The 12,416-nt window shown below is 41.8% G+C and overlaps 1 protein-coding gene across 2 annotated transcripts in view; it reads right to left on the bottom strand.

Moving 5' to 3' along the window:
- LOC142143438 (cytochrome P450 2K4-like) overlaps positions 1-12,416 on the bottom strand; it is a 181,540-nt gene that overhangs the window by 164,439 nt on the left and 4,685 nt on the right. For both annotated transcript variants that reach the window (XM_075201280.1, XM_075201279.1), the window contains exons 3-4: positions 6,330-6,489; positions 3,337-3,483 (exon numbers count right to left, since the gene is read on the bottom strand). In XM_075201280.1, the coding sequence (XP_075057381.1) occupies positions 3,337-3,483; positions 6,330-6,489 (307 nt within the window). The remainder of the gene's footprint in view (positions 1-3,336; positions 3,484-6,329; positions 6,490-12,416) is intronic.

Here is a 12,416-nt window from a genome sequence, read left to right as displayed (position 1 = left end):
GTTCTGACAAGTTGCAGTGGCCTGCACTAATTTTGGTGTACTAAGGTAGTTGCATGCTGAGATTTGGCTGTGAAGCATTCTCAGCTGTGGGGCAACACACGGTGGCTCAGTGGTTAGCATTTCTGTCTCACAGCACTGGTATAATTAGTTTGATTTCTAACCAGGGCCTTATTTGTGTGGAGATTGTATGTTCTCCTAGTGTTTGCATGGGTTTCCTCTGGGTGCTTTGGTTTCTGTGTGTGTGCTAGGGAATTTAGACTGTAAGTGTCAATGGTTCAGGGACTGATGTGTGTGACGAATATTCTTTGTACAGTTCTACTGAATTGATGTCTCTAAATGATGAACTTTAGACTACCCGATAGTCAAATATATTTAATCAGATATGTTATCATATATATATATATATATATTAATATATATTATTATTATTATTAATTTTTATTTATAGGGCGCCACTAGGTATCCGTAGCGCCGTACAGGGACAGACAGAAACACGATACAGGGTGAGACAGCACAGTACAGTTAACAGAAATCACAGTAACTCAGAAGCTCAACGAACAGCTAGATTAGAGGTGAGAGCCCCCAGCGGGGTAGAGACAGGGGCCGGAGGACCTCGCGGAGGAGACAAGGAGCTGGAGAGCAGAGTTAAGGTGGTGGAGAACAGAAGGAGAGGAGGCCCTGCTCGGAGGAGCGTACAATCTAAGGGGAGGGTAGGACGGACAGAGACACAATGGTAGGAGGAGGGAATGGGGATGACGGAGGCAGGGACGGAGGGGGGGGAGAGGAGAATGAAAAGGAGGGAAGTAGGAGGGGGACAGGAGAGGGAGGGGGGTAGGGGGAGACTGGGAGGAGGTCAATGGGTTTGGGACTGAAGGGCTTTAAGGAAGAGGTGGGTTTTTAAGGCCCGTTTGAAGCTGGACAAGTTGGGGGAAGTTCTGATGGAGCGGGGGAGCTGGTTCCAGTGGAGGGGGGCAGCGCGGGAGAAGTCTTGGATGCGAGCATGGGAGGAGGTAACCAGGGGGGAAAAGAGGCGGCGGTCATTAGCCGAAAGAAGAGGGCGGGATGGAGCGTGAATGGAGATGAGGTTGGAGATGTAGGGAGCAGTGGAGTTGGAGAGGGCCTTAAAAGTAAGAGTGAGGAGCTTGAACACGATATATATATATATATATATATATATATATATATATTTATTACACGCTTAGTAGCCACTTTATTAGGTAAACATATCTAATACTGGATAGGACCCACCCTTACCCCTAGAACAGAGATTATGACCCATGTTGACATGTTGGCATCATGCGGTTGCAGTGGATTTATCCACTGCACATTCATGCTGTAAATATCCTGTTCTACCACATCTCAAATATGCCATACTGGATTGAGATCTGGTGGCTGTGGATTCCATTGAAGCACACTGAGCTCATTGCTACCTTTGTGAAAGATGTAACCAGTAGAATATGGGTAGACTGTGGTCATAAAGGGATGCACAGCAACAATACTGAGGTAGACTGTGGTATTTAAATAATGCTTGATTAGCATTAGTGTGTGCCAAGAAAATATTCTCCCACACCATTATACCATCACCAGCCTGCACCTTTGATTCCTGGCAGGATGGATCCATGGATTCATGTTATTTATGCCAAGCCTTATCATGTCTGTTACCCTGGCTCTGCCTTCTGCATGTTGCAGCAGTGTCACAATCTGGTGCTGGATGGAGGACACTTTCCAGTGTTAATGCAACTTATCTTAGAGGTGTGGAGTCTAACGCGCCCCTGATATTCACCGGGGACCTCAACAAGGAGGTATGGCCTTAGCTGCAATTAGCGCGCAGGTCGTGCTTCTCCAAGACAGTTACAGCAAAGCGTAGGTGAACAGAGATAGTCAGATGGACTAAGGTCAGTACAAGCCAGACGGGAAGTACCAATTTGGAATCCAAGGAATTGTCAGCAGTCCAATGTCAATACCAGCAAAACAACGAGGTGCCAAATCAGAATCCAAGCAATAGTCAGACAATCCGAAGTAGTAACTGGGAAGCAAACTGAGGCTGAGTCAGGATCCAAGGATAAAGGTCAAACAAGCCGGGTCAGAACGAATAGTGAAAACAGGGAGATTGCCAGGCAGAACACTGGAGTAGAAGTTGACCTGATACTCTGGCACCCTAATGGTGCCAGAGCAGCTTTAAATAGATGCTAGGATATACCTGATTGGGTCCCCTCCCCTGCCGGTTAGTGACTCAACTGACCCCCGACAGCTAATCGGAGCATCTCCATTGCCTAGCAACAGGGCCTCGAACGATGCGAGTTGTGTGCATGCGCACAGAGGTGCAGAGATGGCTGGGAAGCAAGGAGATGCTCCCGGACGGACGAGACAGGAGGCCGTCCCTGAGCAGAGAGGAGACTGTGAGGACGGAGTTGACACTCAGTTTTGGTGAGCCTGTGCCCACTGTGGAACCTGGTGTGGTCTTCTGCTGCAGTGGCTCATCCACTTCAAGGTTCAATGTTCTGTGCTTTCAGAGATGCTCTTCTGTATACCAGTGTTGTAACCCATGTTTATTTGAGCTACTGTTGCTTTCCTGTCAGCTTAAACTAGTCTGACCATTCTCCTCTGACCTCTCTCATTAACAAGACGTTTTTACTCACAGAACTGTGACTCACTGGATGTTTTTTGTTTTGCGCACCATTCTTTGTAAATGCTAGAGGCTGTTGTGCATAATTGCATTAACGAGAAGGTGTATAGGTCTACTTAATAACTTGGCCACTGACTGTTTATGTGTAATATATATCTTTACTGTGCAGTATTTTAATCGGAAAACAATTACTTAATGAAGTACTAAAGAACATACAGACAATGAACAAATGTACAGTACAGTGAGGCCTCATACCCAATGGTCTCAAATTCCTGCAATATTGCTTTCATTTGCGAGCCTTGTGGTTTTCCGAACCCTGCCTACACATGTGTTTTAACGTATTTTTAGTGCAATCTTGTAAGCACAATTGACCTTCTAAATGGAAGTAAAAGCACAAAGTATCAACTACATGTCAAACATACAGTTTCACATTTTGACCGCGTGTACTAGGCCTCAAACAGCAAAAATGGTGTGCATTCAACAAAGCAAAAAACAAACCCAGTGAAAAAACTATAACAAATTATGAGAAATGAAATCTAACAGCATGCACAGTATGTTTCAATATTTATTTGTGTATGTCAAAGCCTAATCATGTTTGACTCATCATTTTTCTATTTACAAAAAAAACTAGGATGAAACAAGAAGATACTTGACATCATCATGAATAAAATGATGATGTCCTAAAATTGACACAACAAAGAAACACTCACCTCCATAAGATTTAATTGTCTCTACTAATAAGTCACATTCTTCATTAATGTGTTCTATTATTTTACATCCTCTAAATAATTGGTGCTGTGTTGGAAGGATAAACTTTCTCATGACTTTCCAGTCCTCGCCATTATTAAAGCCAAAAGCTGTGTAGAATTAAATACATTCATGTGTTACGGTTATTTATCAAAAATAAATGTTTTAAAAATATTGTATAAAAAACAACATTGGTCATTTAGGGCCTGATTCATTAAGGATCTTAACTTGAGAAACTTCTTATTTCAGTCTCCTGGACAAAACCATGTTATGATGCAAGGGGTGCAAATTAGTATTCTGTTTTGCACGTAAGTTAAATACTGACTGTTTTTTCATGTAGCACACAAAATTGGAATGGGTCACAGGCAGTGATGTGGCAGATGCAACTGGGCCTAGGGCTAATCAGAGGATTGTGACATGGGGGATGTCAACTTTGCCTATCACCAAAGTTTATAATCTATTAATGCACGTATTCACAAATCCTGTGTATAGTTCAGATATTAAATATATTACGATGCTCATTTAGAGTTCCACAATACAGTCTGCACAAAATGGCACTCTAATGTGGTTAGAATGCGCAGTGTCCTAAAACCTGTGTTAGAATGTGGCCTCATCAAGATATGTTTAAAGTGCTTTAAGCAGCATACTAGATATGCCAGTCATCATCACTAGCTCATAGGGTAACCAGCCCAGGCTGTCATAACCAGGTGCTGGTTGTGGGGTGATTCCTTCCTTCTGACAGGTGTATCTGAGGATGTGGCTGTGTCTAATTTGATCGCAACTGCGTGAACATGTCCTTACTCTATTAAGCCTATGCATTACAGTCCCTTCCTTCTCATGTTCCACCACTCTAAACATAAAGAGACGTAAGCCAACAATCCTGTGGCAATGCGCTGCCATACTAGCTACAGACGACAGGTGGCAGTGCACCATCAAAACTGCACGTCAGAACTTTGCTAACAGTCTAGTCAATGAGAACTAAGAAACTTCCTACGTATAATATAAGGCATATTTGCACAAGCAAAGTTTGTATTTGTTTTATCTGTTGGTGGCTCAAGAGACTTGAATTGTTTTTTCTGTTTATTGGCTTCATCTCTCACGATTCTACCTTTTCCAACCCAGCTTTATCCTTCACAAACTGTCCTCTCAAGCCTAAGCGGCTTGGCCGGTCAATGTGTCTTTCCAATAGCTATTCCAGCCAAATGGTTTTCAACTCTGAGCAGCCAACTCCAAAACAGAAATGCAAAACATTTATAGATGTGTATGTGCGTATTTTTGGTGTGTAAAAGTCTACCTTATTAAAATAAAAACAGGATAACGCCTGCTCTGGAAAAGTCCATAAATCTTGAAATGCTTGTGTTGTGCTGAAAATGGCTGTACAAAAGCTTTCCTTCATATATTAAACTATATCTGGTCTATTGCAAAGATTCTTCTGGGCATTGTAGCTGCCAATGGTCTGTATTTTCTTCTATATTAAGTATTATATATTGTTATTATATAATTATTATATATTACTCAATAACACCTCAAAAAGAAGAAAAACTGTTAATACTCAACAGTACCACTCTATTTATAATAACTATTTTTTACTATTTTAATTTTTCATTAACTTTGGGCATGCTCATAATCATATTTCTACTAATAAACTTTATATACCAATATTAACAGCATCAACATTTGTTTGGGTAACGAATGAACAAACTTATCATACTGGAATGTAGAAACCTATTTATTTATTTAGAAATATTTTTATACTGCCGCTATATTATACAAGGCTCTAAAGCATACAAGCTCCACAAAAAGTGCCTTGTTTGGAACTGAACTGTTAGTTTCCCTTCTTCTAATTACTCTGCTGCCTATGATGGGCAGAGAAATGCGTTAGTACGTGACACGCTGACATACTTTCGGATTTGCCGACATGCTGACATGGAAATGATGCCGGCTGTGTGGATGATTATACAGGAAACTAACAGTCTTGTGCCTGAGCAATAAGGAACCACATCTTATAATCTGCCGAGCTGAATAGACGGCTGCAAATTGATATCCACGGCTAAGAACAACCCCTTTTGCATGTGGGTGGATTCTTCAGCTAAGTATACCGTGCATTTTGATTGAAATAACTTTTTTTTGAGGAAGTCTGGAACATTAATATTAATACTAATATATTATTCTAATCTTGTAACAGCTGATCCAGTATCAAAATGTGTGACAGTAAAATGCATTAACAGCAATCATACATGCATAAAAATAGGGGCCACTTAAACAGCTATCCCCTTGAATTCTTTTTAAGTTTTGTGGCTGTACAAATGTCTTTTGGAAGCATTAAAGTATGAAAATAGGACGCAAGCTATGTTCCTGGCCATTGGAACTCGGATAGATTTGGAAAGCAGTTTATTAGCTTTGGAAGTAATTGTAATATTTGACTAATGTATGGTGATATCGCACAAGTTGGTAAAGTATGAAGTACTTTTGGTGATTATTATGCTTTCACCATGAATGTTTTTATCTGTTTCAATAAACTGTAGAAATTACATTGTTAACCTTTATTAATCTCGTATTAGCTGTTGTTTTAGGGATCCAGTACCCTACTTTTGAGAGCAGCAGATTTACATTGTCAATCAAAGGTACTATTTATGTTTAATTAGCTTTGTATAAGTTATAAGTTCCTAATTGTATATATATTTTTGTGCAAATTAGACGGTAAGTAAGCTCAACTAGGGTAGGGACTGGTGTGAATAAATAAACATTATTTGTACTGCCCTGTGTAATATCCTGGTTCTATATCAAAAATATTGAAACTTGTAAAATTACTTCCCCAGAAGTTTTTCAGATTTATTTTAGGTTTAGAAGTACAGTATTTATATTAAGTTATATATTAATATTTAGTTAAAACTACAGTATTAATACGTTTTGTAAAGCAACAATTAATATTTTCTATAACAGTGAAAAAATTTACCATGTCCCTTTGTTAATTTAGTAATTAGTGGAAGATTCGGCCTGTCAGAGAAATCGTCTTGGTGGAAATAAAGCTCTTTCACCGCCTCATACCCGGAAACTACAACAATTTTCTCCATTCCGAAGTGGAAACTGAATATGGAGCCATATTTCTTAGATAGCTATAAAAAGAAAAAGAATAAAATACATATAGTAATCATTACACAATATATGTGAAGATGAGCCTTGTCAATGTTGTGTGTATATATATATATACTGTATATACTCGAGTATAAGCCTACTTTTTCAGCACATTTTTTATGCTGAAAAAGCCCCCCTCGGCTTATACTCGAGTGAGTGCCTGTTCTCCGGTCCCTCAGCTCTTATCTTCCGCAGTGGAAGTTAAGGGCTAAAGAAAATCCCTCCCTCCCTCCCTACCAGGCACAGAGGATAGTAAATACAGGGGGACATATCCAGAGCTCCTCGTCAATGAGAAAGAGATGCAAGATGTGTGTACTGTACTAAAGACAGCCTAGTAGGAGACGGGCGCAGTACCTGGGGTGAGCAGTTTATCTAGTAATTATTAATGACAAACATATCCTCTCCAATATTTTCCAAATTGTGGCATCTGCTATCCCATTTGAATGCTATATACACTATACATACACACACAATATATACACCTTACTAATATGGTTGCTGATTTTTTGGTACATTTGGAGCCATTTTGGGAGCCTGAGTTTATTAAAAGAAGCAAGTAATTTCCCACCCTAGGCTTATACTCGAGTCAATAAGTTTTCCCAGTTTTTTGTGGTAAAGTTAGGTGCCTCGGCTTATATTCGGGTCGACTTATACTCGAGTATATACGGTACTATATATATATATATATATATATATATATATATATATATATATATATATATATATAGTAACCGTTAGCCTACAAGTCTTCAGATGGAAGTCATATTTTTTTTTATTTTCCCTGTGTATTCTTTAAGTATAAATATTAAAAGATAAATCTATGCACATTTTCTTTTAATAGATATTTACTTTCTTTAGTTTTGTTACAGGTGCTAGAAAGTCAGTTTGCAGAGCTCAGCATTCAATACAGCTTCCATTAATGGTGTTCTTCTCCAAAATCTCTTTATCTGCTCCCAGAGGTCTCCTAAATACTACTACTACTACTGCTACTACTAATAACAATATAATAATAATAATACTAATTCATGATGTGATTATCCTCTTACAATACAATCACTTGTGGGCATTACTGAATGGCAAGGGAGGCGGAGGATGGTGTAACTGGTCCTGAATGGACTGCAAATAAGACAGAGAGCAGGCAAAGAAGTGTTAAACACAGCCCCCAATGTTTTCTCAAAACCTACATAAAACAAGAACATAGAACTAGGTCTAGCATGTTCATGCCCCAGTGCTAGGCAGAATTAGCATTAAAATGTTTCAGGTTACAATTACTATGAAAATTAAATTGAATCTGTATAAAGAAATGTGTGACCGCAAAGGATGATCTGGCACTCTAGAGTCCCCATAAATACAATGCAGCAAAGCCATTAGTAATTAAATGATTGAGAGATATACACACATATTATATATATATATATATATATATATATATATACACACACACACACATATATACAAACACACATATACTGTGAGGAAACGGGGTACTACTGGACTGAGAACTATGTAATCATCACCCGTTTCTCACGGTTTATTGTACTTTTTAATCCTTGGCCCAGTCTAAGTATATACACCAGAGCATTGGTGTATTATGTGTATTATTATTTCATGTTATTAGACACATTTTGCCCATACTATTACCTGTGATATTGTATGTAGTATAAATAGAAACAATATTGCCATACTGTGTGAAAATATCAGAACAACAGCAGTCATTTTGCTTGTGGTAGCTAATGTAATTACCATTTGTCTCAAATGTGTATTGTATGGGGTGCAGCTGAGATGAGGTTTGTTATCAGAACAATGTCTGAGTTAACTAGCTGGCAGCCCATGTTAATTAGCTAGGTCAACAGATAACCTGAGAGGTAATGAGGTTAGAACTTCTACTCATATGCAATGTGCCTCCACAGTAATATATTGGTTGAAATAGCATGGGGAAATGTATCAATATGTGTCAATATAAATGTAATTGTATCAAAAGGTATCACAGACTTATATTGTGTAACCCTGCTGATATCATGTGTCAAAAGTCTTATTGTTCCATGTAAGCGTGCAGTGTCATTCCTTGATGTACTATTGTAACCCCATGTGTAGTGTATCCAGCCAAAACAGCTAATTGAGTCAAGCCATTCTATTGTCTAATCAAGGTAACAGGGACAGTATGTCTAGCAGCTAAATTGTGGACTGGGAGGCCCCTTCTGTAAAGGGGAGGTTGGAGACATTTGACCCTATTTCCTGGGTACAGAGAAAATAATATAGGGCGAGGAGAATGCCAGGGGGGATGCTAGTTTGGAGGATCCTGGTGTAGAAGACATCAGTGAAAAGGACTCTGGGCCAGGACTGTGGTGCCGCTGGAGGGAACCCTACCAAGACAGGGTTGGTGTGAGCTAGTAACCCAGGCTAGGAGACACCATAACTGTTTTGCTAAACAGTAGTGGTAATATTGCGGGAGGATAAGACCCTGAAAGGGACAGAGATTATGACTTTGGAGTGCTGACTGCAGGAGGCTGCTGGAGAATACGTGCTACCATTTACCCTGTAACTTGTGAACGTCTTGTGGTGTTGTGCTGTCGTAATAAAGTCTTATTTTGGATATATCTTGGTCTACCCGAGTGAGTTGAATCCCACAGAGGGTAACTTCCATCCCAGCTAAGGGTGGTATCCTCACATTTGGTGGCAAGCAGTGGGATCACTCGGCCCGGTGTTGCAAGAACCGGGAAGGCTGCAAGGGACGCAAGCGGTTGCAGTCCAAGGGCCTTGTAGGTACAGCACAGCACGGGCTACACAGCACCCAAAGGAAGCCTATCAGAGGAGTTGCAAGAAATGTGAGACATGATCAAGTATAACTCCCTAAAACTGGATGAACTCCGGGGATTATGCCAGACAAGGGGAATTGCTACTACCCAGGATGACTTCAGGCCACAACTAGTGGAAAAACTATGCAAATGGGACCTGTGCCTACTCGATAATGCGGGCAGGATGAAAATAGCAGAGGTCCCAGCAGTGGAAGGCACCCAAGTTGGGACTTATGTTGCAGAAATCCTGAAAGCCAAGGAGTTGTATGAGGACCAGGAGCAGCCAGTAAGGATTCAGGAGATTGCAGCTACAATACAAACATCCCCCACCCCAGGCCAGTCAGCAGTGCACAGTGGAAGCTATGACTATGGTCAGCTTCGTCAAGAGCTGCAGCACGTCCTCAGTCAGTGGATCCGGAGAAAAGGACTTGAGCTGGTAAAAGCAGGGCTGACTGAGATATTTCCCAGCCTTCAGGATTGGGTGGCAAAGTGTAACCCACAGTCCTGGGATAAAGCAGAAAAGGGGCAGAGTGAAGGCCAAAGGCGACCCAGCAGTCAAGGACAAGCAATACCACACTTGGGACAAGTCGGGAAGTGGTGCCTTCGATGTGAATACTGGGGACATCTTCAACAGCAGTGTCCCAGGAAAGGAGGTCAATTAGACCAATTCCCTCCCACGGGGGTTGTTGGCAGGAGCCACCCCCGGAAAAACAAACACTACCACCCTGATGCGCCAGAGGCGAGGGGGGTAAAGGCCACTTGCAATGCTGTGGCTGACATGAGGCAAACAACAGGAGGACGCCTTTACAGGCACTTGAAACCTGTATGGGTGGATGGCAGAAAAGCCCAAGGATTTAGAGACTGTGGGGCAGCCATCACCCTGGTACGCCCCGAGTTGGTGGATTCCAGAAGAATTATCCCCAACAAGTACTTTAAAATTAGGATGGAGGATGGACGATGGGCAGAGATTCCAACAGCCCAAGTCCAGTTGCATTGGGGCCATTGTAACAACCTGGTAGAAGTTGGAGTTATGGCAGGAATGTCCAATGAGGTGATTTTGGGCAATGATTTGGGGCAAGACCTCAGGAATTATTTTGTTGAAAAAGCCCATAGAAAGGTGAGCCCCAGGCAGAGGAAGAACAACCACTTCTACACGCCAGTAACTAACGGGTATCAGCAACCTTTCTTTACCATCTCCGGGCCTCTGAGGGTGAGTAGCCAAGACCATCCTGAGGGGGGGTTAGTCCTGGGGGAGGAGGATAAATCTAGACTGCAAGAAGCCCAGCTACTAGATCCAGATCTAGAAGGGATGCGGGCACTAGCAGATATGTCGTATAAGACTGGGGTGGTAGAGGATTGTGCTTGGTTGGATGGGTTACTGTATACGGTGTCCAGCCCAAATCATAAGTACAGGTTGGTAGTCCCACCCGAATATCGGGATCGGTTTATAGCTCAGGCCCATGGGGAAGGGGGGTACCGATCACAGAGGAAAAAGGAGAACACGAGCCAGGCTCAGACAGCAGTTCATGTGGTTAGGTTTAGCGAGGGATGTAGACCGCTACATAGCCAACTGTGCAGACTGCAAGAATATGTTAGGGCATGGCTGCAACAGTGACATTCGGACACAGGAGGGGAAAAGGCAGCATAAAAAGCAGGACATTGATGACTGCGTGATGTTACTCTCAGTAGTCCCTGCAGGAGATAGTGTGCAGCAGGATTCCTGCAAGAACCCTGTGCATAAGCGGGTGCAGACTGGGGAAATGAGTAATCCCAGTGCAGAAGGGAACTGGGAAAGGGGGAGGCGTAGCCAGACAGGACCCCAGACAACCAGGGAAAGGCAGTCGGTAAGGCTCTTAGACAGCAGGGCTCAGAGTAGCTACTGGAGCAGGAGACCGAGACTTCCCGCAGAGGTTCTGGGAATTGATAGGTGCTGGCGGCTACAAGAATATAACAAGGTGCAGCAAGTGAACGCTGGAGGCTGCGCACAGCCCAGCAGGAAATTGGTTCATCTCGTGGGAAACCACATAAAACCTGCAGTAGTGTCTGCAGAAGAGACTGGGGCTCAAGTTTAAAAAGTAGGGGAGGAATGTGAGGAAACGGGGTACTACTGGACTGAGAACTATGTAATCATCACCCGTTTCTCACGGTTTATTGTACTTTTTAATCCTTGGCCCAGTCTAAGTATATACACCAGAGCATTGGTGTATTATGTGTATTATTATTTCATGTTATTAGACACATTTTGCCCATACTATTACCTGTGATATTGTATGTAGTATAAATAGAAACAATATTGCCATACTGTGTGAAAATATCAGAACAACAGCAGTCATTTTGCTTGTGGTAGCTAATGTAATTACCATTTGTCTCAAATGTGTATTGTATGGGGTGCAGCTGAGATGAGGTTTGTTATCAGAACAATGTCTGAGTTAACTAGCTGGCAGCCCATGTTAATTAGCTAGGTCAACAGATAACCTGAGAGGTAATGAGGTTAGAACTTCTACTCATATGCAATGTGCCTCCACAGTAATATATTGGTTGAAATAGCATGGGGAAATGTATCAATATGTGTCAATATAAATGTAATTGTATCAAAAGGTATCACAGACTTATATTGTGTAACCCTGCTGATATCATGTGTCAAAAGTCTTATTGTTCCATGTAAGCGTGCAGTGTCATTCCTTGATGTACTATTGTAACCCCATGTGTAGTGTATCCAGCCAAAACAGCTAATTGAGTCAAGCCATTCTATTGTCTAATCAAGGTAACAGGGACAGTATGTCTAGCAGCTAAATTGTGGACTGGGAGGCCCCTTCTGTAAAGGGGAGGTTGGAGACATTTGACCCTATTTCCTGGGTACAGAGAAAATAATATAGGGCGAGGAGAATGCCAGGGGGGATGCTAGTTTGGAGGATCCTGGTGTAGAAGACATCAGTGAAAAGGACTCTGGGCCAGGACTGTGGTGCCGCTGGAGGGAACCCTACCAAGACAGGGTTGGTGTGAGCTAGTAACCCAGGCTAGGAGACACCATAACTGTTTTGCTAAACAGTAGTGGTAATATTGCGGGAGGATAAGACCCTGAAAGGGACAGAGATTATGACTTTGGAGTGCTG

The sequence above is a fragment of the Mixophyes fleayi genome, chromosome 3 (genome assembly GCF_038048845.1).
Source record: "Mixophyes fleayi isolate aMixFle1 chromosome 3, aMixFle1.hap1, whole genome shotgun sequence".
NCBI lineage: Eukaryota > Metazoa > Chordata > Amphibia > Anura > Limnodynastidae > Mixophyes > Mixophyes fleayi.
Note: the sequence above shows the minus strand (reverse complement) of the source record. Positions and strands in the feature narration are given on the sequence as shown.